We start from the raw sequence: 26,777 nt of genomic DNA on the forward strand, positions 1-26,777 counted from the left end.
AGAAAAGGCAAGGGAACAGGTTCATCCTGGGAGCCTCCTGCAGCCATGAGCCCCGCCCGCACCTTTATCTTAGCCCAGAGAGATGTCCGCTGGATGCTGACCTACGGAGCTGTAGGGTAATGGACTTCTGTTGTTCTGGGCCAGTAGGTTTGGGGTCATTCGCGACAGCAGCCACGGGGAGCTAATCTCCCGTCCTTAGGCTGTTTTTGAAGAGCAGGGTCCCTATTTTCCCTCTCCTCCCCCACGAGGCTGATATCAGGTTCCCAGAAGGTGCTGGATCGATGATCCGCAGCTGATGTAGTGATTGAACGAGTGACCCAAGCTGCTGTGGTGTGAGTGTTGAGAAGTGGCTTCAAATCAAAGTCGTTCCCCTTGGCCAGTGTCCCTCGTAGGTGAGGCCCTGATCCCGTGCTCATTCACAGCCAGTCCCCATTCCCCTGTTTCTCCTTTTTGTCGTCTGGAATATGGGTGTGATGGCTGGCCTTCTGCCAGCTGTTTTGGACTATGAGGCATTTTGAAGGTCCCCTCTGAGGATGGCGGAGCAGAGGCAGAGCTTGGGTTCACGATGGCGTCATGGAGTGGCCACACTAGTCTTGCCGCTTCAGTACTTTTTTTTTCAATGAGGCAGAGAAATAAACTAAAATGAAGAATGATGCCCACCATCCAGTTCTACAAGGATTAAGTCATTAGTCACTGCAGCTGCTGCTGGACAGTGTACCCTGAGAGGAACTGAGGCTGAAGAACAGCACGACGCTGTCTGTACTTTGGAAGGACAGGCCCCTTAGGTAGATAGAGACCTCAGAAGAATTGTAATCAACCCAGATTCTTGCATCTTCCCATACACAGAAAACACACACACACACACACACACACACACACACACATACATCATTAAATGAGATGCATACCTGTTGCTCGTGAGTAGCAGTGACCTTTTGTTTTTTAATTTTTATTTAAAAAATGCTTTTTGGCTGCACCACGTGGCTTGAGGGATCTTAGTTTCCCGACCAGGGATCGAACCTGGGCCCCTGGCAGTGAAAGTGCTGGGTCCTAACCGCTGGACCGCCAGGGAATTCCCAACAGTGACCTTTTGTTGAGATGTATGCTTGGCTGTGCATGTTCATAGCCGGCCATATACAGACTGGCCCCACCCCCTTCCTCTCAGAGCAGATTGTCAGAGCTATCAGAGGTGGTCTCCAGTTCAGGTTCCGTTCAGTAAGAACCGGAGTAAAACTCAACTCACAGCTCAGGTGTGTGTGTGTGTGTGTGTGTGTGTGTGTGTGTGTGTGTTTTAACTTGATAAAACTTTTATTCTGTTTACACCATTGTTATTTTCAGTATCCGTTGTAAGTGCAAACACAATTCCCAGTTGATTCACTGGGTTAATGAGTAGGAAATTTCCCTGTAAATAGGTTTGCTGTAGCTTACGCAAGAGAGCATGTTTCTTCGTATTTTTGCCGAATATGAGTATTGTAAAAATTTTAAACCTCTGACAATCTAGTAAGTGAAAACATTTTTTGTTGTTGCTTGTGTTTAATTTACTTCCAGTGAATGGCTCCCTTTTTTCTTCCTTTTCTCCTTTGTTTGCTTCCTTTCTTAAAAATACACAAATGATTCTCTACAAGCTCATGGGAAATTCAAACAAGGACTTTCAATTCTGGAAATATTTGGGACTAGACATTATGAAAACCCTCTTGCCATAAAACACCAAGAGTGTTAGATAAATTTTAACAAGCATCTTGTTAACGCAGAGTCCGGCTTGTAAGAAGGTAAAGAACGTGTTTAGGGGTGAAACAGAAGAGGGAGCAGGCACACAGAACAGAAAGCTAGCCCTGACATCCAGATTACCACGAGGTCATCGATTCGTCGGTACCTGCACCTAGAGCCTAGGGGCGTTGCCAGGCACATGGGGCAGGAGATGAGGCTCTAGGTCCAGCAAGGCGTGCTGCTGGAACAGCGGACGTAAGTAGGGCTTGGGTCCGTAAGGGGACATTGCCTCAAGGAGAGGGTGGCGGCGTTTGTGAAAATCTGCCCACTGGCAAGGAGAGATACTGGCATCACTTGTTTGTCTAGTCCTCATTTCTGGGTGGGGGAAGAGGTTGTGTGGTATTTGGTGGAGATTTTGCCTAAAGGAGATTAATGACTTGTTGGAAGGAGCTGGAAAGGGCAAGCTTGGGCAGGATCCTGTAAGGGGCGTGGATAGAATAGAGCAGGGGAGGAGGTTTAGCAAGACATTTCCTCAAACTGACCACTAGATGGTGCCAATAACTCCGTACAGCTTGGTTGCCCTCTCTGAGCAAAGCAGTGATTTGTTTCCCACTATAGTTGTCCCGCAGTATCCCGGGGACGGGGGAGGGTGCTTCGGGGACCCCCACGGACACCAAAATCTGTGGATGCTCCAGTCCCTTATGTAAAGTGGTGTAGTATTTGCAAATAATCCATGCACATTCTCCCATATACTTTAAATCTCTGTAGATTACATGTAATACCTAATACAATGTCAGTACTATGTAGATAGTTGCTGGGTGCATGGAAAATTCAAGCTTTGCATTTTGGAACTTTCTGGAATTTCTTTTCCCACACATACTTTCAATCTGTGGTTGGTTGAATCTGAGGATACAGAACCCATGAATATGGAGGGCTGACTGACTATATATTCTTGCTTTTTTGCATAAGAATTGGTGACGTAGAGATAAAAGACAGCCTCAATAAATCCATAGACAGAAAGCAGACTAGTGGTTGCCGGGGGCTGGGGGACGACGAGGAGTGGGGAGTGACTGCTAACGGGCATGGGGTTTCCTTTTGGGGTGATGATTTTTTCCTTAATTTTTAATTTAATTTGTTTATTTTTGGCTGCACTGGGTCTTCGTTGCTGCATGCAGGCGTTCTCTTGTTGCGGCGAGCAGGGGCTACTCTTTGTTGCGGTGCGCGGGCTTCTCATTGCAGTGGCTTCTCTTGTTGCGGAGCATGGGCTCTAGGTGCGCAGGCTTCGATAGATGTGGCACGTGGGCTCAGTAGTTGTGGCTTGCGGGCTCTAGAGCGCAGGCTCAGTAGTTGTGGCGCACGGGCTTAGTTGCCCCGCGGCATGTGGGATCTTCCCAGACCAGGGCTTGAACCCGTGCCCCCTGCATTGGCAGGCGGATTCTTAACCACTGCGCTACCAGGGAAGCCCCAAAAGTATTGTTTTTATAGCCAAAAAAAAAAAAAAAAGGAAATAACTCTATAAGATGGATCAACAAATGAGTGGATAAATAAATTTTGATATATGCATATAATAAAATACTACTCAACTGTGAACACAAATGATTTAGAGATGCATCTGTCATCTTAGATGAATCTCAGAAGTCGTATTGGAGCAGCTGCAGAGTTCATGAATGCCAGTAATCGGGGTACTCTCACTGATGATGGCAGCGGACACAACTGCGTGGTGAATGAGTGCCGGGCACCATTCTCTTTCTTTATAGGGATTGTGGGTTTATCATGCATGAAGTAGAGACCAATTACATAAGGCTTTCAAATGTGCACAATAATACTACATATTGTTTATGGACACATACACAAGCAATAAACATATAAACACATCCATAGAAATGATAAACGCCAAGCTCAGGGCAGTGGTTACCTCTGGGTGGGAGGAAAGGAGGTAGACTCTGGAGGGAGGGTGCAAGGGGCTTGGACACCAAACACCACAGCTGCCTGTGGTGTTTGGTGTCTTCATTTGGGTGGGGACCTGGGTGCTCCTTTTTCCCCATCCTTTTGGCGTGTCCAATATATTTCATAATAATTTTAAAGAGAGTAAGACTAGTACCCAGCAGTGTGTAGAGTGAGGTATATTTGGGTTTTTTAAATGATTCATACGCATATGCTTGCAGGTGTATGCACCCGGCCAGGAAAGAATCACAAGGAATCTTTAATAGGCTTTGCGGTGGGGCCCCGGGTCTGGGGAGCCCAGTGGGGCAGGGAGACATGCCTTTTCCTGATTTGAGTTTTGTACCACATGTATATTTACCTCCTGGTTAAATAAATAGTTCAGCCTGTGTGTGTTTATTCCCTTTTGCATTGCCAAAGAATTTCCCATACAGGACCTCATCTGCCCCCACAAAGGTCCTGGGGCCACAGGGATTGTCAGCCCATATTTCAGATGGAAACACTGAGAAGCCCAGAGGTTGCTTGGTTCATTGGTGGTTGGTACAGGTGGGAGCCGGGCGGCTGGTTCCCAGATGAGGAGGTCCCACCCTGGAGAGTAAACCATGGTTGGGGGGGGGTCACCCAGGGCAAAACTACCGGCCACTCTGCTCAGGAGGATGGAGGCGGCCTCGGGGTGTTCGGTGTGGCCGGATGGGCTGCCCTCAGTGGTGTCCCCATGCAGGCTCGGCAAACTGCAGGGCCACCGCCCCTGGGAGAGTGGGGGGCGGGGGCATGCACTCAGTGCCACACAGCCAAATAGGACACTGTGGCACTTCAGCTGTACCCCGACGCTGCACAGCTGGAGGGTTGCGGGTAAGTTTATTCTTCAGGGAAGAATACCTCACCGCCATTACCACGAAGAGCTGGGGACACTGCAACCCTGTAACAAGCCTTGGGGAAAGGGAAAGCAATATAGTGCAATCGCATCGTGAATGGAGAAAGGTAAGGGGATGGGTGTTGAAGAGAGGGAAGGCGATATGTTCGCCTGGGTGCTGAAAGTCTGGCGGCAGGACTGCAGTAATTCTTTCTCCATATACACCCACTGTGGTTGTGAGGCCCTGAAACTCAAAACGACAAATCTATTAAGACAATGACCTTCGACAGTGTGCTCCTCCCAATGGAAAAGCGGGGGTCGCACGGCTGTCTGAGCCCCACGACGGAGTCTCCCTGGCCTGGCAGCTGAGTGGGCGTGGGGACAGGTGGGGGCGGGGGAACATGGGCCTCGCCGAGGAAAGGGAGCCAGGGTGGAGCTCTCGGTTTCCTCCGCAGCGGCTCTCCCCGCTTCCCCCAGGGCTGGCTCCTGGAGAGCACCTGTAGCTCCCAGGCCCCGCTGTGGCTAGGAAGGCCAAGACGCCCGAGCCTCCAGAGCCGAGGTTCCGGGTGGGCGGGGCCGCCTCGCCCATGGCCCGCCTCCTGGCCTCCGGATTGGTCAGAAGCTGCCCGGCCTACTTCAGGTGGGCTAATCATGGATTCATACTTTGCCGGTCATGATTGGTCCCCATGGGGCACGTGCCCCACTGTCCTTTTTTGGCCAGTCGTGATTGGTTCACGGGGGCACGTGCCCTGCGGTCCTTTTTTTGCCAGTCGTGATTGGTTAACAGGGGGCACGTGGCCCGCCCAGCGTTCTCGGCACTCTGCTCAAGCGTCCGTTCAAGGCAGGAGCGCCGGACCTCGAGGCCAGGTTACGGGCCTGCTGGGCCCACTGGCTCCGCTGGGTCCGCTGGGGTCCTGGGGCACCGGTGCAGGCCCTGGGGACGGCGGCTGGGGTGGCACAGGCGTCCTGGGCTGGAGGCGGTTCCGACATAGGCCGTGCCCAGGGCGGGTGGGGTGGAGGAGGCCGACGAGATGGCGCGCGAGGCCCCTCGATGCCCGGCCGGCCCCTGTGACCCCTTTGCACTCCATTTTCCGGCCCATTTCCACCCGGAACCTGGCAGCGGCTCCCGGGGCTACCTGGGGCCCCCCAAGGAGGGCGCAGGCCCCCAACCCCGGGTGCCTTTGTGGTCCGCGGAGCAGCTCTCCGCCAGCAGACGGCAGAACGGGCGCCTTCTTCCAGAAGCTGGGAATTGAGGTAAGTTAGCCACACCCCCGGTTCTGGGAGAATCACTGCGCTCCCAGTCCCGGCCCGGGGGGATTCCGTCCCCCCAGCCATCCCCCGAGTTCCCCCATGGTGCTGGTGCTTTCTACCTGCCTGGTGCGGCCCATCCCGTGTGGCAGGCCCGTGGCGGGAGAGGGAGAGGGCAGGAGGAGACTGAGCCCGGGTATCGGCCCAGCGCCGTCTGCTTAGCCGCTGGTGAGGGATTTGGGAAGTGCCTCTCTCCCCACCTGGTGACCCGCCGCCTCCCTGGGGAGGAGCTGCCACCCCCTCCACCTGGGAACGGCTCTGATTTCTGCCCCAGCAGCCTCTACTGGGGCAGGACCTGGGAAGCATATTAACTCTAGATAGAGGAGGTGCCTGGTTTCACGGGGTGGCGGGGCCGCAGACGGTTAGGACGCGGGCTGCGGAAACATGGGTGGGCCAGGGGGAGGAGTCGCAGTAACTTTCCGGGCCAGGGGTCAAGAAAGGTCAGTACAGGGGCAGGCAGCGCTCGGGAGGAGTCGCTGGAGGCACTAGGGAAGTCTCTGTCTTTACCAGGTCTCTGAGCACCAGATGGAAGCTTCCGGAGCCAGAGTGGCTGCAGGATGGCTGCGGTGGGCCCGAGGCTTGAGCGGCAACTAGGGGCCTCTGGAAGAAGGCCTGTGCAGACATTGCCTTTGCCAGGGAGACAGCAGGGCATGAGGTAGGTAGAGCTCCTGTCTTCGTGGGGCTTATCTCCCAGAAGTGTGTGTGTGTGTTTGTGGGGGGCAGATAATCAATAAGCAAATTAATAAGCCAATCTGAGGTAGTAATGAGCGCCATGAAAAGAGAAAATGGGGAGATGTGAGCGCGTGATTGGGGCGATTCTACTCGAAATCCGGTGGTCCAGGCCACGCAGAGAGGGGGAAGAACATTCCAGGTTCAGGCACGGAGGAGGCCCAAAGGTAGAAATGCAGCTGGAGCAAAAGGTGAGCAAGGAGGAAAGGCTTGGAGAGGCGGGCAGGCCCAGTTCACCGGGACGCTGGGGGCGCGCGGCTGGATGGCGGGGCTGGGAGCGGCGTGGCCGTTTCTGTTTCGGTGTTGCCACTGCTGTACTTTGTGTTATACCCAGTCTTCTCCTTTTATGGTCTCCTTCGCTGCCCCCATAAAGAGCCCCCACACTCTCCACTTCGTCCTCCTGGTTGCTGCCAGAAAAAAGCTGGTCACTGGTGCCTGTGTGGGAGAGGGAGAGCTGGGCTTTCCTGGCGAGCCTGTGGGGTGCTAAACGTTTCAGGCCATGTGGTTTTCTCCAGGGCCTTGATGTCTTCATCAGGGCCTTTGTGGTCACATTTATAAACTCTTGCTTGAAAAAGGAGCCTTTATTTTTAGCTTGCCCAGATGGCAGGCTCCAAGGCCAAGGCAGGAAGCCGCTGCTCCCTGCTTTTGGCTTTATGTGAAGCTTCAAAGCTGTGTGGGCCTGTTACACTCATTTTCAAACCCATTGTGCAGCCCGGTGACTCCTTTTCAATTGGCCTTTGTCTCTGCCACTGAGGGGGGTAGTGAAGGGAGAGGAAGGGGCTGCTCCAGTTCTCACTGCAGAAGGAGGCTGCAGGGTATGGGAGAAAACACACTGGCATCGGGGTCAGGTGCTGTGTCAGCCAGGAAGCTGCAGCTGCAGGCAATAGAGGCGGGCTTGGACTGACTTAGGCCACAGGGGAACGCACTGGGAGGAATTGGGGTAGCTCAGGGCCGGGGCAGGAAGAGTCTAATGGGAGGATGGGCCGGGGCCGCTCACTCGGTAGGACTCACAGTCTCCAGCTGCTGTACCCCACAGGAGGTGGCATCTGCTCTCTCCGAGCCTCTGTTTCCTCGTCGGTAAAGGAGATAATCAGCTTTGAGTTGGAATTCTGATGGGAATAAAAGCAGATGCCACGTGTCACGTGGCTCAAAGCTGGGGGTCATTTTACAAATATCATGTCTTTGCTCTGTAAAAACCTGGGATCCTGAGGTCCAGGCTTCCCTGATTCTAGCCAAGGGAAGTGAGGTATCCGGGTTGCCTCTGAATTAAATCTCCCTTTTTCACAACCCTGAGGGGTTTCAGCTGGGAGGAGCCCCCAGCTTGCCCAGCCTCCTGGACCCCTGGCTCTTCGCAAATGCACTTGGAGGGGGGCAGAGTGATGTGTCCTTGTCACCAGTGGTGGATCCTGACACAAACAGCACTCCTTGGGGTTCTTCCCTACAAGTGGGCGTAGCTGTGGAAGCTCTACAGCATGTCCTGGTCCTGTGCTCGCTGTGGACCTTGGCAAGACTTTGTCTCTTTATCTGTAAAATGGGGCTGTTCGTTCCTGCCTCACAGCTCTGTTAGACGCTCGGGGTGCAGTGCTCTGAATGGTGTCTGGCGCGGAGAGATTTACTATTGTTTCCAGCCTGTACTCCCTCTCGGGACTGCACAGAAATAATGGATTTCTGCCTTGTGCTGTGGTCTCTTCCCTGGAGCTTTAAGGGCTGTGTTCCCTTCCTGCTCTCTGTGTTCTGGGGTTTGAAGAACACATCTAATTCCGTTTAAGTTCCTTGGCAAGGAAGACTGAGTGGGCAGTGGCAGGATGGCTTGAGGTGTTGGAGCGTCACAACAGGTGTGCCGGCCACCAGATGCAGGCAAGTGATCAGATGTCTCTGACCTCAGTCCTGCTCACCCGGCTGTTTCCCGGGGCCCCATCTCACGCAGGGCCCAGGGCTGCCCTGCCCGTCCGTCTTGCCCAGCGGCCGTGGTCGGTGTCTCATCCCTTTGGCTCTTGGGCGGGTACATACCTCCATCAGAGGCCACGGCAGCGTGTGCAGTAGCGCCCCCTGGGAAACCGGGCCGTGTCTCCCCAGCCACGCCGTTCAGATTCTCCCATGGTGGCTACGTTTGTTGACTGAAATGAAAAAGCCTGGGTATCTGGTTGCCTTTGGCCCGGTGAACAGCAGCACCACTGATAGTCTTGGGAGGTGAAGAGGCACAGGCCCCTGGTGGAAGAACCCAGAGGCGTGCCGTGGACACAACATGTGGCGTCTGCCCTGCCTCCGGAAGGGTCCGGCCGGCTTGCCGAGGGGCCCCGGAAGATGGGCGGCACCGCCTCGCGGGCCTCCCTGTTGCTGTGATTAATCTAGCCCCAGGCAGGGCGGCCGTTCTTCCTACACCTCACACCCAGCTTGCGCGGTGACGAAGGCTGTGCAGGGCAGCGAATGCAGACGATGGCCTTGAGAACTAGACTGATGAACTTCTCACATCGTCATTCTTTTAAAAAAACAAACAGACTTGTGTTGCCACGCCTATAGCTTACGAAAAATGGAAGTAATTCTTTTGTGATGAGTGGCCTCGATCACCAGAAACAAGCATTTCGTTTATTTTTCACAAAGCGTGGAAGATGACGGATCGGTACTGCTGACTTGGATAAGCATTACCAACAAGTACCACTCGGGGGCGACACAACACATGGGGAAGTAGGTCTGAAAGCCCGGGACTCTTGGTAAAAATGTCATTTTCTTTTCCCTGGAAGTTCTCAACCATGTTTTGTATTTCAGCTAAATGAGAATACTGAAAGTGATATAGTAGAGAGCACTTTTTTTTTTTTTTGCGGTACGCGGGCCTCTCCCTGCTGTGGCCTCTCCCGCTGCGGAGCACAGGCTCCGGACGCGCAGGCTCAGCGGCCACGGCTCACGGGCCCAGCCGCCCCGCGGCACGTGGGATCTTCCCGGACCGGGGCACGAACCCGCGTCCCCCGCATCGGCAGGCGGACTCTCAACCACTGCGCCACCAGGGAAGCCCTAGAGAGCACTTTTAATGGAAAATTAATTGATAACACAATCTTATTTCAATTTTCTTTTTATTTTTTAACTTGAATGACTGTGTGTATCCCACAGTCTCACGATGAGGAAGGCTCCAGAATCATGTCTAGGTCTTCTCAACATTTCATTTCTCGAATTGTTCTTTACTTTTCGTTGTGCATTGATACGGGCTTCTCAGTTCAGAAACCAAGGCACTGTAACTATTTTATCAGCTACATTAATACAGTTAAGGTATATTTACCCTTTCATTAAATATACAGCATTTGAGTACAATATGGTTTTATGCAGATCAGGTTCAAAACACCCAAGGCACACACTTTACTTTTTTTCCTTTTTTTTTTTTGTTTCTGTATTTATTTGAAGGCTCATTAAAGTTTCAGAATTGCTATAAACAAAGAGTTCCAGAGTAGAAGCAATGGACAGTGACTGTTGTGATTTTAAACATAACACGGGAAAGACTGTGAAATGTAGAGACACGTTACAGGAACAATAAAGAAACAAACCACTGATACAGCGTGGATTATAAATTGAAGTGATCAGATCTGCTGAAGGCTGAGAAACAAGCCTGGAAGCTACCCTCCTCCCCACAAAGCACGGGCAGGCCCGTATGCATGCAGCCGCTGTGGTCACCCAGCCACTGTGGAACTGTCACCTACTTGCGTGTGTACGTGGATATCTACAAATACAGAAGACATTCCAGTTCACTGGTTATTAAAATGCATCAAATAAAGTACAGATAAAAGAAAAAGTCTTCCAACGTCTGTTTTTTTCTTAACAAGACAAACGGATACATTCATCAGGAAGAAGTGGTCTGGAAGAAACCACTGGACAGTGAAGATGGGGGTGGTGGCTAGGGTCTGGGAAGAACCATTGGATGGTGGAGCAGGGGGACTTCAGGGAGGGTAAACTACAAAAGGTACGAGGCTGAGATGTTTTCAGGAACATAGAAACAGAGTGGCTGCCGTTCAAGAGGAGAATGTGCCAGAACAGAAGGAACTGTTCAGGAACTAAAGACAGTGACTTTTCACTGCTGTGAGGCAGAAGAGGTTCAGTATTGAAGTCAAAAATACGCTTCCCTCCAGCAGAAGGGATAGCCCGTGTCTTCCGGGCTCAGTTCTTGGCCAGAAGATGCATCCTCTTGCCTCGTTCACCGAAACGTTGTGGCTCTGTGTCAGCCGGTGGGGCTGCCTGGCTGGTTGTGCAGACCCCACGGCAGGAAGACTGCCGCCGCTTGTGCCCTTGGGGGGAAGGCTTGTATCGGGCTCGCCCTCCGGGCCCCTCTGCTTCCGTCCCAAACAGACAGGAGCGCCAGCGTTCGCAGATGTCCGCCCGCCGTGACACTTGCCCAGTTCTGAAAGAATACTCGTTTCCACCCATACACCGAGAAAGCTTTAAGGAAGTGGAACCAAGGCAGATTAGCTCACCGAAAGGAGAATCTTCACTCTTTGAGGAAAGCTGCCGTCTGGTCAGCTTCACAGAGGTCAAGTGGCTGGATTGTAAGCTTGGCAACTTTTTGTTTGGTTCAGAAAGTTTTCACTGTTTTGCAATCAGAACCACAACCTTAGTGCAATAGTATATTTATTTTTTTTTTTAACAGTAATTTTGGTTGCCATACAAGAGATTTAAGGATTGGGAGAAAGTGCAAATTACAGGAGCTCGTTTTTCCTTTTTGTTTTTAATAAGGTCTAAAAAGAATAAAAGCACAAAAGTAACAGAAACACAGATAATGCGAACACGTTACACAAACTGTAGTGTGAAAAGGATTAGCTTCTAAAAAAACAAACAGAAAAATTGTTAATGGGAAAAAAATCAATATTTGTGGCCCACACGCAGAAAGTCATTGCCAGATCACCCTGGGTAATGCTTGCTTGTTCAGTAACTCAGGAAAAAAAAAAAAAAAATCACCGTTTTATTAACTAAAGTACCACAAATCACTTTGTGATATGTAAAGTTCAGCAAATCAACAGTCACACTGAGTCAGTTTTATATTATGTGGATTTACTTAAAATGTGCACAGACACCCTGGAGAAGGTATCTTGGCAGGTATACATAATTTACATCTTGAGCAATTTTGGTTTTGTATACACAATATTACAGAAACTAGGCATGTAAATGCAATTTATTTAAATTACAGTATATAACAAAAGTGGATCTTTTTAAAACCTGGAATAGTATTAACATGATCTTTATATGAGCAGTTTAACATCTGTTTCACCATTAAAGAGGGGCATAGGGTAGGGCCTGGTCCTGACGTGTCCCAAGGGGGAGAACAGTGGGCGGTGATTTAAATGAGGAACTATTGCTTTCTGTAGCAAACCTGGCGAATGGAGCTAGAGACTGATTCATCTTGGCAATAATGTGTTTATTTTGTCGGTCAGGGCAGGTTCTGATGGGGCCTGTTACTTCTCTACAGTAAGACAGGGTGAAACAACTAATGTCACCAGCTCTTTCGTCTCTCAGTCTGCTTGCTTCCGGTCAGTTGCACATGACTTGAAGTCTCTTTAAGGAAGGGAGTAGCAGCCAGCTCTCACCTCCTGGTTACCGAAGTTCAGTAACCCCAACGCCCCCAAGTTGCCGTTGGTTACCGTCTACCCGCGGCCTGCTTTACTTTCGTCCTGTCTGTCTAGCATTTTGCCTGGCACCGAGCAGAGAGGTAATACCAACAGTAGGCAAAGGAGAGAAGAGCCACGGTGAGGTGCTCTACTTAGTGGGTTTTGCAGTGTCACCAAATGGAAGACAGATAATGGCCAAACCACCATTTTACGTTTTCTGAACTATCGGGCAGCCTCAGCAGGCCGCCTGTAGTATCTTGGCTTGAAATGTCTCTAGGGTAAGATTTGTTCATCTCATGATGGAAAAATGGAAAGTACACGGAAGTAGAGCGCCTTAATACTCAATTGATTCCAAGTCGGAATGGATCATTCAGATACAAAGATGGACCTGCAGAAGGTTTTGGAACAGAAGGTCCAAAACTCAGTTTCCAATTCAGGGGCACGTGGCTGGAAAGACGGGGTGTGTGGTGAGTGTGTTTGTTTTTGGAGAAACTGCTGCATTGTGAAATACAACCACTTTTGAAGAAATAATTGTCCTTCGATGACGAAGTTCTAGCAAAGATAGAAAATATAACACAGCTCTGCTGGTTCAGATGCATCCAAATAAGGTTGATTTAAAAAGGTCATACTTTTATAATTATTCCACAGAAATAGTATTATTAAATCACAAAAGTTTTTTTTTTCTTTAACTTTCTAGCACTGAAGTGGCACAAAGGCTGCCTAGTAGACCAGCCACTTTTTTTTCTTAAAATATTGTGCTTATAAACTATCTGTACAACTATTTAAACTTGCAGTAAAGAAAGAGATTTTAAATCGCTAAATTTTACGTATTCATTCTAGAGCTGTTCCAGACCTAATCAGACACTTGATTGTGAGCATAAAGAAAAAAAGGAAAAAAAATCATGTTTTTATAATTAGAGATGGGCTAGGCTAGTTCTGAAATCATAATAAAAGCCAAAAACCTGACAATCGAGTTTCTTCCATACGTGGGAGAGCATGCTGACCCCTGACTGGGTGTCCTGTGGCTCGTGTGCCGGTGGCGACCTCCCTTGGAAATTAGAGGTACCGTTACAGGGGAGGGGCTCCAGGGGAAAGAACGCAGCAGGGCCCAAGAAAGCCTTGCCAGAGGCCAGACTGGCAGCCCACGAGACCTCTCTGCTCTGCCCTTCCTTCCTTCATCTGCATTGCACCCGCACCCTGGGTTCTGTCTGTGCGCCATGCCCGCTGGGTTTTCAAAAACCCTGCTGTAATGTTAAGACGAGCTGGTGGGACTCCTGGGCGCTCAGAGGAAAAGGGGAGGAGCCCCTGAGTACCCTCTTCCTTGGCCTCGGCGGGGACAAAGGGGCTGTCTCAGCCGTGATGCTTCCCCTAGGCCGGGCTCAGAACTGGGGGTGGCCGCGGCACACGCCCACCGTGAGCCCTGTCATCCTGCGTGTCAGAGTGGTTGCTCGCCTGCTCTGATCTTTGTAGAATTCAACACGCTTTCGATTTTACAAAATGCCGACAGGCAGAGGAGCCCCTTCCCCCGCTCCTGGGGAGCTGCTCCCCTCCTGCGGACACTCTGGGCACAGCAGCTGCACGCCGGCTGCTTCCCACGGCCAGGTCTCCCTCCTCCTTGGAATCGTGACTTTGTGCTTTGACTCACTCCATGTGACATCTGTTTGGCCACTTTGGAATTATGCTAACAGATTTGCAGAAAGAAAGAAAGAAAGCTAAGCAAAGCTGGGCACGATCCCATTCGGACAACCCACCACTGCCAAGAGCCTCATGGCCAGAGAACCACGGGTGCATGTCGGAGGAGACAGGGTAAAGGATCCAAGGGAAGAAAGTTTCTCTACCTTCCAAAGGGGCACCGGCTACACACATCCGCGGGCGTCTCGCTGCGAGCCAAGTCCGGGAAAGAAAGGAGCACGTGGGCTTGAGTGCCCTTGAGGGGCCGCAGGCTGAGGAAGGCCTTGCGCCCGGGCCCGGGCGGAGCTGCCGGATGGCAGAGGAGGCCGCGGGAGGTATGTGTCTGGAGTGCAGCGGTGCCTGCCTGCAGGAGCAAGGGGCGCGCGTGCGGCGGTGGGCATCTCCTGGGCCTCGTGAGGTCGGGTCACCTGCGTGCAGGAGGCGAGCCACGCATCTTTCCACCTTAGAAGCCCTCCCTCCCCTGGTCCCCTCTTTGACAGAAACAGCCCAGGGAGCCCACACAGAGAGCCCGGGTGGGGGGTGGGGGTGGGTGTTGAAGGCCTCTGCTCAGCCACGCCAGGGACACAGCATTTCTCTGGGGAGCAGGAGACCAGCCCGCGGAGCGGGGTTGGCGCTCACCATCCACACACTTCAGTGCAAGCCCATCTCTATTTATAACAAGGGGTCTGTAAAGGTGAAGAGCAGCCACCCTTATCTGTCCAGCAGCTGTTTCAAAGCCCTTTCGATGTTCATTCTGTGCCCGACTCGCGTCACGCCCAGGTCTATGAGGTCTTCCTTCTGGAGGTTTGGCAGGTGGCTGCCGTCGATCTCGTTGTCCATGAAGGCCTCTTTATGCTCACCCAGGTTGAGGCTTTCCAGCCAGTCCGCCACGTCTGGTTTAGTCCACAGGTGGACAGGTTTAGTTGTAAAAGGCTTATTGGAGATTGGCTGTTGCAGTATGGAGGGGGATGGCGACCTGCTGCGTCCCGCTGGGTTCAAGCCAAACAGGTCCCCGGGAGGGGGCTGGCTTGGGAGGCCGAAGACATCCGAGAGGGTGGGAGAGGGAGCCGCGGCGGCAGCGGACAGGGGCGCAGGCAGGATCTCTTTGTTCAGCTCTGTGGGCGAGACCACGGGGCTGGGGGCACGTCTTGGTCCTGAGGTCCTGCTCTCATAGTCTGGGGGCCGGCTCTGCAGGGTGATGGGCTGGGAGGTCCCAGGGCGAACCGTGAAGGTGACCGTCGTGCTCCGCGTACCTGAGACGGTGCTCATGACCTCTGGGCCTCTGAAACGGCAGCAACAGAGAAAACGATCACAGGTCCGCTCACAACGTCCCGAGGAGGGGGCGGGAGACACCCAAACCACAGCAGAGCGTCCGACGGCAGGTGCGCTGGCAGTGAGCAAACGCTTTGCCATGCCGGAGGCGGGGCGGGGGGACACGAGCGGAAGGCACCAGAGCACACGGGGCGGCCACTCACCGGAGCCTGGCAGGGTGGGGGTGGGGGTGGGGGCAGGGAGACCTGGAGACGGGCCCGAACCAAGTCCTGCTCCCTGGCCGGGGCGTGTCTGTGCCACACCAGTACCGCCTGAGGAAGTGGCATCTTTTGCCTCAATTTCAGCAAGCAGAGGGGGGGTACCCTTGAGGAGAGACCCTCCCTCTTAACTGCCTGCCAGGCCTGAGGCTTTTTGGCTTAGAAGGACAAGTGCAGGGAGGGGCACCTCGCAGGCTGGCCCTGTTTCAGGAAGGGGGAAGCCCTACGGCTCCCTGGGGGCGCTCATGGACGCCGCTGTGTCGGCGTGAAAGGGTCGGGGTCGGGAGGGGGGCTTTATTAGCGGGCGGGAATGAGCCGCAGCCGCGGGGCCCAGTGTGTCCGCGCTCTGGACTGGCCTCCTGCTGCTCTTTGCTTTCTCTGCCGCGGGCGTGTGTTTGCGTGAAACTGCCAGTTGGTAAGCGGGTGCCTCTCAGCCTCGCGACGCTTCCCCGCTCAGTGCTACGTCGAGTACGGCATCTCCGTGTGAGGGACCAGCAGCAGGTCGGCTGGGCCCGCACCCCCACGGAGGGTCAGGGGCTCCAGGGCCGGATCTGTTACACGTAGGGGCCCCTGTTGAGAACTTCCAGGGGCCTTGGTTACTGGTTGTACTGGTGCACTGGGCACCAGCAGGTAAAGGCAGCCCCAGGCGAGACCCTGAGGATACCTCCTCCACTACTGCCAGGCTCGCTACTCAAAATCAAGAAACGGTCCAGGGCGCCACCCGCAGGGAGCGGGGAGCCACCCCTCCGGCCCCCAGACCTCTGTCCTGGAGAGAGAGGTGGGCCGTGCGCACGGCGGGCATTTAAGAAACCTGCAAACTCCGGTGCTCAAGTAGGGCTGAAAGATGCTCCCCAGTTCCCACTCCGGAGGGCCCGTCTCCCCTCCGTGCCTGCCCCACGGCTGTGGGCACACCTGTCTGGGGAAGGCTCATTTGAACCACTTTGATACAACAGCTAAGCTGAGATGGTAAAGCAGCTCCACCCAGAGGGGATTTGAGTTGTTGAATTAGGACCTTCAGGGGAGAGAGGGGTTTTTTGTGAAGCGGGTCAGTATCTCACAGGAGCACGCGGCCCTTGCTCTAAGGTGACTTTGCGTGGCGCCGGGCCTGTGACCTGTGACCCTGACTGGGTCGACTGGGGCAGGACAGTCGGGAAGTGACCTTGTTCATCGGCTTTGTGCAGCAGAGGCAAGTTAATCCCCCAGAGTGACAGCAACTGCTTTAAACCCAGGCAGCCTTTAACAGGGGGCCTCTCTGAGCCAGAGGGCGGGTGTCAGCACCACCCTCCTGTGGGAACACCCCAGCGATTCCCAGGTAGTTGGGATGTTCTTTTAAAAGGAAGGCTCTGCAGGCCGCTGTGTGTGTCGTCAGAAGCAAACAGATGGGTGGGCAGTGAGAACGAGGGACAGGAGAACACACCAGAGAGAAGAGGTTTCTGCACGCAGCACTTACTTCTGTTCAGCACGACCCTCTTCTGTTACCACCCATCATGGGAGCAAATGGAAATGACAAAATGGAATGGGTTGAGACAACACTGCAAAATTAATTACAGTTAAAAAAAAGAAGCTTTTTTCGATGGATGAAATTAAAGCAGTGGCACAGATGCTGGCTGAGAGCCTACCCGCGCTGCTCCTTTTCTGGCCACGGAGCAGAGTGGGCAGTGCACAGAGCTGCCCGGAAGAGAACGTCAAGAGGGGCATCGCTTTCGTATTTAGGATGGGAAACTCACACCTGTGCCTTCCTTGGCTGGGGATGATGCGAATATAGAGAGAAACATCCAGGAAAATGTTAAGAAGGAGAACGACCTTAGCCTCTGCTTGGAGTCCCCCGAGAGCCAGTTCATTGCTGACACCCAGACTCGGCTTCCCGGGCTGCCTTTGTCTTCTGCAGCTTAGGAAGGACAAATCAGCGTTCCTGGTTGGGGGAGGCCGTGCTTTGCGTCAAGTCTACACCGAGAGAGGAGAGCCCGGCAGCTAATAAAGGGGGTTGTCAGATCTGGCCCCACGCTCGGGGCCACCCACGGCCCTGCGGAACGTCGCCGTGGAAAAGAACCAGCGTGTTTGAGGAGCTGAGTGGAGGCCTGCGCGGGGCCGGCCCACCCTGCCCTCCTTCTCAGCGGCTTGATCGACTCTCAGTTAATCCGGCGGATATCATTCACTGGATCTCCTGGTTGCGGAGATCGTTATGTTGCTAAGCAACCGCTGGGTTCCCGAGTGGAACACACAGGAATCTGTTGCCCCGATTTAGAACACAGGCACATACACACGCACACACACGCCCTCTCTTGGACTATTACTCGCTATCCTGCCTCTTAAATCCAATCCATACGGGAACATGAGGATTAAAACAAAAATGGAGGGTTAACTGACACCCCGAGATGCACTGTTATTTTATCGGTCAGCCCGGGTTGACCGGGGTCGGGGAAGTGAGGACTCAAGTCGCCTTTCCATTGTGTTTACAAGTGCAGTTCGGCTGTCGAGCGGTGGCTGGCTGTGGGCCGGAGGCGCTCGGGGGCCGGCGCTGGGGTTCTGGACCCTTCCCGCCCAAGCCTCCCTCCAGCGCGCCCGCCGGACCTCTGCCTTCCAGTGACTGTAGGGTCTTCGTGAGGAGCCCCCGTCTTGCGTATAAAATAGCACTTATTTCCAGACCGCTCTCTTCTTGGTTTCTGTCTATCTTTATAGCACCTCCAAAGGTCGGTCGTTCCAAAGACAGGGAGAGTGGCCCGAGGCGTTAACAGATCTGCACAAGGCCTGAGCCTGGCCCTGGTTCCCGGCTCTGAGCACCGCGAGCCCCTGTGTGTCTGCAGTCCCGGGCCTGGCCTGCAGGGACGGCGGATGGATGTGGGAAGCTGGTTTCCCAGATCAGGAAGTGACGTGACTCGGCCAAGCAGATGGGGCTGGAACTGGGCGGGGGCAGGGGGCTGCGTCGGCTTCAGCAGCCCTTTCGACACATCTGAGCAGGTGGGCAGGCACCCAGTTCTCAGCGGGAGGCATCCATCCCCTGATACACTTCGGCTGAGTGGTCCTGGCGTCCAGACTGGGAAATGAGAGCGCGAGAAACAGACTTGAAGGATAAAATGCCGCAGCCTGACCAGAAGAGCCCCTTCACGAACCCGTGTACGAGGAGACACGCGACAGCGAGCTTCACGACCACCCTTCCTAGTGTCCACCGCCTTATCCACGATTTCAGTCACTGACACTGCCTGAACGTTTCAGTTGCTGCCGTGAAATGGTAAAGCCTCCGTGACGGCGCTGACGTGATGAAAGTGTCATTAAGCAGCTTCTATTATCGAGTCAGTTTTGAAAAGTCTTTGCTCTGGGACCGGCTGGGCAGAGGTCATTTTTTAACAACCCAGATAGATTTATTTTAAAACCGAGAGGCTCTCAGGATAATACTGTGGAGAGCCAGCGAGGAGCTGGTGCCACTAGCCAGGCCGGGGCAGCCGGAGGCCGGAGGGCATCACCTGAGAAGCGGCCAGCGCTCCCCTGCAGGCAGCCTGAACCCCCAGGGGACCTGGAGCGCCGTCGCTGCCTCCGGGAAGTGAAGGCCAGTCTGGATGAACCGAAAAGAGCGAGGCGATCGGAGGGGCTCCTGGGGGCTTGAGCCGATGCCGTGCGCCCTGGACGGAGGCCAGTGGGTCCCCCGCAGGCATCCACTCACTGCTCTGATACTCCTCCCAACAGCCGGAGAATGAAAGCCAAACCCAAACTGACCTTCCGCTCCCCTGGGAGTGCTGACAAAGAACAGATGCCTGGGTTTCCTAGGTCAAGCCCCTTTGTTTTGTGTCAGACGCCATCATCTACCCGCTGCCTCCGGAGCAGAGGCCCCCGGGACCCCACATGGGCCGGCTCGTGGGCTTCCCTGTGTCACTGTGACCCACGTGACTGCATAGCTGCTGGGTCACCTTCGTGGAACGAAAGTTCACGCCAAGCCTTTGCTCAAGCCCTCGATGGCTGCCACCACTCAGACGCAGCCCAGCCCTTCCCCTCGGCACGCGGGAGCCCTCTGGGACCCTTCCCCCGTCAGCGCTGCCTCTGGTCTGGCCAGTTTCTTCAGCGTGGCGAGCACTTGCCAGTGCCTGGGCTTTGTGCTTGCTGGTCCGCTGGTCCTGGTGCCCGGGATGCTCTGCTCCTGCGTTTCTGCCCAGCTGGCTCCTTTTACTACTTCAGGTGGTTCAAATGCCACTTCCTTGGGGAGGGTCACCTCCGTCCTGCCCATGGTCGCTGACTCGTTGGGACATCTTCATCCCTTTGCAGCGCCCGCACACTTCGGGCTCGTCTTGTTTACTGTTTCTTATCCATTCCCCCTTGAGAACGTAGCCCTTCAGAGGAGGAGAGACCTTGAATGTTTTCTTGTTCAGTGAGGAATCCTGGGGCCCGGCCCAGTGCCTGGTACACTGAGGTAACCAGTAACCCCTGGTCCAGTGAACGGTTCATGACTAAGTCTGCGCCCAGCTTCCCGGGGCCCAGGCCTCCGTGACTGTGCACCCCTTTTGTTACTGTCCTCCCTCAGGTCTTGACCCTAGGCTCCTACCAAGAACCCGTCGAGAGGCCACGGGGCTGGGCTGTGGCTCGTTTGGCTTCCCGGCTCTGTGACTTCATGGAAAACACCAGGTGCTCTGAAACGAGGCGGACGCTGCTCGTGTGTCTAGGTTTCCAAAGGGCTCCGCACGGCGGGCCGCCCGCTGCAGGGCAAGGCCGTGCTCGTCGTGGGCGTTGGCCGTGCCCTGGCGCCTCTCCGGCCGTTCACGGTCATCCTCTCGAGCTCTGAGCTTTGCAGGGAAGGTCCGGGCCTGCAGGACGCCAGGCGCCGGTGCCGGGCCTCCAGCCCGTGGGGTAGCTTGGGGCGGTGCTGGGTAGGACAAGCAGCCGATCACCCCAGAGGCCTAGTTCTTAGGAGGTGTTTCCAGATCAGGCCTGGAGGGATGCCGCGAACGCTAGGCCGTAAAGAAAATGACGTGATCGTCTTCTTTTCGACAACGTGTCTGTAATCAAGATGTCGGCAGAGCCCGCGTCGTCCCTGATTTCGGGGGACACGTGATAGCAGCAGAAACCCATGCACGGCTCAGGTTAAGTCAGATGTACCCCAGTAAGCGAGGGCCTAGTCGTTCAGTGTCCTCTCTTCCCCGACCCTGCCCAGGGTCACCGCACCTCAGAGTTCAGAAAGGACCCGAGGGCAAAAGTAACTTACCAAAGGGGCAGGTTCACCTGAGGTTTCTGCCCTCTTAGCGGACAAACGATCGTGGAGCAGCTCAAAGAACTCTCCCTTTCTTGGGCTGTCCCTTTCTTGGGCGATCAGACTTCTTTCTGTGGAAATGGGGTGTCTGCACTGCTGCCTGTCTGTCATTTCAGAGCACGGCCGGTTTTCAGTTTTCCCTAGAAAAACTCATTTCTTTTCCCTCACTTGGAATTTCCTTCATCCAGTTTCGTGCCTCATTTTGCCCAGGGCCATTCACAGCTCTTAATTTGTAGATGCATTTAAAAGTAGCAGTGAGACACCCAGGCAGGTGAGCCCTGGCTGGGGGTGTCCTGGGCTTTGTCTGCTGCCTGAATGGCTGAATCCCAGGCCTCTCAACGAAGGCACGACCCAGCGAAGCGGAGGCCTGTCCCAGGGACAGAGAGAGAGAGAGAGTGCGTGTATGTGTGTGTGTGTGAGTGTGAGTGTGTGTGTGTGTGTGTGTGTGTGTGAGAGAGAGAGAGAGAGAAGGAAAGTGCAGTTGAGTGCTGCCTGCTCATGAGAAAGACCTGGTGCTCGGTGCTCGGTCACCCGCTGGGGGGCTCTGCTGAGGAGCTGCCCCCTTTTTACCCTGGTCAGTCCACCTCCTGGCTGCAGCTCACGTCCACTGGGCTTTGCCCGATGCGGCCGTGAGATCGGAGAAGCCAGAGTGGGCAGGCGAGCGTCCAGCTTAGTGCTGGAGTCAGTGATCGACCTTCCTCCTCGTCCTTGGGCCTCAGGCCGACCTGTTCCTGGTCCAACTCAGTGTAGCCCTTAGCAGTGAGTAGGGAAGGGGAGGGGACACCGCCTCGGGGAGGTCACCAGTGCTGGAGGCCGCCCGGTGACCACCCTTGCAGATTATCAGTCACCAGGTAAGCAGAGAAGACTGCTGGGTGCTCGGCTGGACGCAAGGGGGGTTCCGAAGGCCTGAGAATAGCCCTGTCCCGGTGAGCTCGGTTAGGTAGTGGCGCCTTTCTTCCAGGCTAATCCCTGGCTCCAGCGAGAGGGGCGGAGTCGAGCCCTGCGGCAGCTCTGGAGGTCGGAGCGCTTTCGTGCCTTCCAGCCGAGTGCCCGTGGCCAAGGGCTTCTCCTCTGACCCCCGGTTCACTCACCTGCACCATGGGAGCAGGTTCAGGCCCTGCCTCCGGTGCCTGTGCCACACGATGCCCGGCATTTGGTGAGTGCGTAATAGATGTCACTTAATGCTTGTACCATGGTGGACTGGGGTATAAATAATAGGAGAGACTGGAGGTGGCTGTTCCTGGCAGCTGAGCTTGGGTCGGACAGAATCGGTCTTGCAGCTGCTCTCAAGAAGTCCGACAGGATTCTGCCCGCTGACCCCCTGCTCTCAGGCCCCTCCCACCCAGGGAAACCCTAGAGACACCTGCAACTCGGAGACGCCCTCTCCTGTGAGCCCCAAGGAGCTCACCCAGCCAGGAGAGGAGCTGGGGAGGCCTACAATCTGATGCCGTTCAGAGAGGCCCCTGGACTCCCGGGTGGGAGTGCTCCGGGGAGCATGGTGCTGTGCAGGCTGCCCCACTGGCCAGAGCAGCCCTAGAGTTGGTGCCCTTCTGCATCTTCCATACTTCAGACATCGCTAGCGGTGGGAAGTGCCAGTCAGAAGACCTTGGCCTGGTCCTGGCTCTATCTTCTGCTGGCTGTGCACATGGACAAGCCACCTGGCCTCTCTGAGTCTCCATTTCCCTTTCTGAAAAATGGGTATAATTATACATGCTCTCTAGCAGCTGTTAGAAAGATTACTCCCCATGTCCAAGTGTTTTGTAAAATATGAAACACAGTGATAAAGCATCTTAATTGTTGTACCTCTACATAACCTAGCAGCTAAAGACGGGTGCTGTTACGTGACAGAGCCAGTTTTAAACATTTCCTTGAGACTTTGAAGCACGTAATACTCGTAGGTACGTGTGTACGTACGTCCACCAGAAACGGGGAATTTGTAAGGAATCTGTTCAGCTGGAGTGCCCTTTGAACGCCACTAATGATGGGTGCGCCGTTAAAAGACAGTGGTGTCGGCGTGCTTGTCTCTACTGAGACTGGCCCATCAGCGTTCCTCGGAGGAGTAGTGGGAGCTGTGCGCGTAACTTACGCCCGCACCGAAAGATAACCGGGAAAGTGGTGGCTCTCAGGACCTGACCGTAGTGCAATACTGCTGACTAATGGACTGAGATGTTTGAATCCAACGCCTGCCCAGCAGGAGTATGAAGAACGGCTTCATTAGTTGAGATGATGAAACCTGAGAGCAGACATCAGTGGGGGAACGTGAAGGGCCCTGCTGCCTGGGGACCCAAGCAGTGGTGTGTGTCTTGGGCGAAGGGAACCGAGAACCGTGAGTGATGGCTGGAGCACTGGGCTCTGGCGAGGGTCATCCACCAGCTACAGGTGGGGCGGGGCGGGGCAGGGCGGGGGGGCCTGTTACAGCGTGGCGTGCCTTGACAGAGCCCTGGGGTTGGGTTTAGGACTGGCCCCCCACGTGCGACCCCCGGTTTCTAGGCAGTGCCTTACGCTCTGCCTGACGTTGTGAGCACCCACGCGGGGAGGACCGCATGCTTTTCTTCCACGATGTCCGCCCTGGGTCAGGATGGGCTCCGGGGTTGCATTTCACTCTGAGCTCACTAGTAGATCTGCAACCTGGCCCCTCCCCGGCCTCAGACCAGTTAGTGACGGGAGGAGGGGAAAAGAGCCCCTCACGCACACGTGACCACACACGTGATTGCACACACGCTGCTCACGCGACCCCCGGCCGGTGCACCCCTCCCCTGCAACCCCTGGGTGAGGCTCCAGAATGGCCTTTGGGGTCCTGGCCAAGACCTGGAGGACGCGGGAGGAGAGAGCAGGGCTCCTCCCTGGAAGCCACGGCGGGGATGGCCTGTGTGGCAGTGTCTCGTTACGCGTCTCTACGCGGGGCCCACGTCCTGCCCGGCCAGACGCGCTCAGCTCTGCTGCACCGGCGTCCAGGGGATGAGAAAGGGGCACGTGAGCGCACGACAGAGGCGGCCGGCACAGAAGGCTGGCATTTCCCTGTCCGTGTCCGCTTCCGTTGCTCCCAAGGGCATTTCCTGGTCAGCACTGGCCGGCACAGGAAAGCCCGGTTCGGGATGGTCTGCGCCCACGCCGGCCGCGGCACTTACCTTGGAGCGAGGCTGGCAGGCTTGGACCCCGCTGGCGAGTCCAGTCCTTCCCCCGGCTTTGCCGTTTTCTCTCGGTTCATTTGCTGCAGGATTGAGTTCAACTCACTAATCACGTTTGCCTTTGGGCCGGAGAGAATCGGGCTTTTGACCTCCGAGATGTCACCCCACAGCCTGGAGGTCCTCGGCTGGATAACCTTTGTGGTCCCGGGCTGGGCCCCGCCGGGGGGCGGCGGGCGTGCCGGCGGGGGGATCACAAAGCTGTCCACGTCCTCCTCCAGCAGCGCGTCGTGGTAAAGTGCGTTGCCTTTGTGAATTATGGGCTTCATTTTTGGCTTAGGAGGTACTGGGGGTTTGTCAACCGTAAATGCTTGCCCATCTGCATAGACTGTGCAGGTGTCCACGTTCTCCCCGCCCTCGGAGGACAGGGTGGAGATGCTGGAGACCGTGGAGATGGTGCTGGTCGTCTCGAGGTGGTGATCGCTGCCGCTCCGGCTGTCCGCCTCCTCGATCCCAGAGTCCGCGACGGCGTCAAAGCTTTCGGGGGGTGGCAGGAATGAGGCAGGCAGACAGTTCGAAAGGCCAGCTGGCTTCTTACTGTCCGCAGAGTTGGCGGGCTGGCTGGAGTTCAACGAAGGGGACTGGGGGGCGTCGTTTTTCTTCTGCTTGACCAGGTCTGAGAGCGCGGGGACAGAAGCCACGCGGTCATCGGGGATATCAAAACTGTTTGCAAATTCCAGGGGAGGAGGCAGTGGCTCTGTAAAAATAAAATCCTCATCCAGATCCACGGATGCCAGAGGTGGGGGAGGGATGCGGAACGGCAAGATCACCGCCTCCTCCACGGAGCCCGCCGCCACGACGGTCCTGCCGGGCGCGGCGGCCGCGGGCTCGGGGCCAGCGGGGATCGGTAAAGCACCTTCAGTTTCGGGAACGCCTTCTGGCACCTCGGACGGCGAGCGGTCCGGCTTCGTTTCTGTGTCGGCATCCTCGTCCTCTTCCTGCAGGAAGGCGTCCGGCCTGGCTGCGTCCACGGTGTGTACCATCAGCAGGCCGGCCGACTTCCGCTGGGACGCATCCGCGATGTTGGTGAGCGTGCCCTTCTCGTCGCCCTTCCGCTCCTTGCCCAGGTCGGCCTCGTACTTGTTTTCCGTCTCCTGCCGCCTCAGGGGCCCCCGCGTGTTCTGCCTGGTGACCGGAGGGAAGCCTGCTTCCCCGCTGGGCCGCATTTTGGTATCGATGTAGAGAGGTTTGTTGAGGTCAGCCTTGGGGGCCTCCCCCTTGGGGCCCTGCTGGGACTCCTTCAAGGCTCGGTCCCTCGCGGAGAGCGCCAGGGCCAGCGGGGAGCTCGGGTCCAGCAGCCTCCCCGTGAGCGGGTGGACGTAATTCTCGGGGCCGGCCGCACTGCTGCTCTTGAGGGGAGCTGCAGGGCTGCTCTCGGGCCCCTTGGCTTTGGACGTGGAATTCAGTGGCCTGCCGGCCTCACCCTGAGCTCCGGCCTCGCCACCACCCACAAAGTGGTTCTCGGGCTCCCTGGTCGCCGCCCCTGGCGTGGGTGACGACAGCTGCTCGGTGCCGTCCTCCTCGCCGAACCCGCCCTCCTCGGGGAACTTGGAGGGCCGTGCCTGGGGGGCGGGCAGCCCCAGGCCCACGTCCTCGTCCCCCAGGTCCGTGGACAGGAAGGCCGGCGAGTTCCTCCTGGCCTCCAGCCGCTTCTCCCGGTCGCGGACGGCCCCGGCGATGGCGGCGGCGAAGGGGCTGCTGGCGGTCAGGCTGTCGTCGGGCCGCAGCTGGCCCGGCTGCTCGGAGGCCTGGGGCTCGATCTCCGTGCTGCTGCCCTGGCTGCTCTTGCCGCTGCTGCTGGTGGAGGGCTCCTTGACGATGATGGTCGGGATGGGGATGGAGCACGTCTTCTCGGGGCTGTCCTCCACGTTGGACTGCTTCACCAGCATGCCCTTCCGCCTGGCGGGCTTGGCGGGGACGTAGACGGCTTTGCTGGCGACCTTCCCGACCTCGGAGTACGGGTTTTCGGGCATCTGGCCCCTCTTGCCGCGGAAGGTGGCCTGGGCGGCGGCGGCGTTGCGGCTGTAGAGGTCCTCGGAGTCCAGGGAGTAGCGGTCCAGCTCCCTCCTGTGGTACAGCCCCTTCTCCCTCAACATGGTGGCCACCGTGTCGGAGCGAGCTGCCGGGGACACCTTGGCGGCGGAGTTCTGATTGAACGCGGGCTTGATCGTCCCGTAGACCCTGGGAGTCGGGGACTTGGGGCAGTTGTAGGCGGTGGGGGAGGGTGGTGGAGGAGAGGGGGGCACCGACTGTGGCGGGGGGGGGATGTCCTCGGAGGTGTCCGGCATGGACAGGCTTCTGGTGAACTTGAGCATCGGAGGGGCCAGAAATTGCCGCTCTTCCCCCGTGATTCCTACAAGTAGAAGGCAGGTTTAGATTTAAATCACGGCAATGACGAACACCCCACTAAGCTCCTAGGATGGTGCGACACGCTGTGTCTCTGCAGACTCACAAAGAATCACGATGCACACTGTTCACAAGGCAGCACAAGCCACTATGCCGAGGGGTCACGTGGCCCATCCCGAGCCAAAACAAAAGGGAAAGGCCCCGGGAGGCACGGAGTGCGTGCTGTTGAGAGAGATGGTACCCAGAGCGACGGGCGCGAGCCGACTCCCCGGGGTTCGTGTGCGCACGTGTGAGCGTGTGTCGGGGGCAGGGGTGGCCTGCATCAGGGGCCATCCATCCCTTCAGGCTTGGCCAGGGCCCCCGGTGGGTGTTTTCGGGTTTGGGACTGAGGCTGTCGAGCTGCGTGTCAGAAACGAGGGCACAGGGAACACAGGTGGCTGCACTGGCTCATGGGACGCGGATGGTGCCGCCGTCCCGGGGGCATCAGAGCGCCGACGTCCTGCAGGTGCTGCAGGTACGCGGGGAGGCCTGGCGCCCTCGAGCAGAGCCCTGTGTGTATGGAGACCCGAGGGTGGCGTCGCCTGCTCGACAGGAACCCGTCTTGTTGCCTGACTTCTCTGGGCCCCCGAAGGGTACTGGAGCTCCCCAGGCCCTCAGGAGGATGGCTGAGCGGCCCTGGCAGGAGAACGTGCT

At 55.9% G+C, this 26,777-nt stretch overlaps 1 protein-coding gene across 2 annotated transcripts in view; it reads right to left on the reverse strand.

The window, feature by feature from the left end:
• Positions 1 to 9,646: 9,646 nt before the first annotated feature.
• SHANK2 (SH3 and multiple ankyrin repeat domains 2) overlaps positions 9,647 to 26,777 on the reverse strand; it is a 549,031-nt gene continuing 531,900 nt past the window's right edge. For both annotated transcript variants that reach the window (XM_029207203.1, XM_029207204.1), the window contains 2 exons: positions 23,682 to 26,091; positions 9,647 to 15,073 (listed from right to left, as the gene is read on the reverse strand). In XM_029207203.1, the coding sequence (XP_029063036.1) occupies positions 14,503 to 15,073; positions 23,682 to 26,091 (2,981 nt within the window). In that variant the 3' untranslated portion in view covers positions 9,647 to 14,502. The remainder of the gene's footprint in view (positions 15,074 to 23,681; positions 26,092 to 26,777) is intronic.

This window comes from Monodon monoceros, unplaced genomic scaffold (assembly GCF_005190385.1).
Source record: "Monodon monoceros isolate NGI ecotype Baffin Bay Population unplaced genomic scaffold, NGI_Narwhal_1 Super_Scaffold_7, whole genome shotgun sequence".
NCBI classification, from domain to species: domain Eukaryota; kingdom Metazoa; phylum Chordata; class Mammalia; order Artiodactyla; family Monodontidae; genus Monodon; species Monodon monoceros.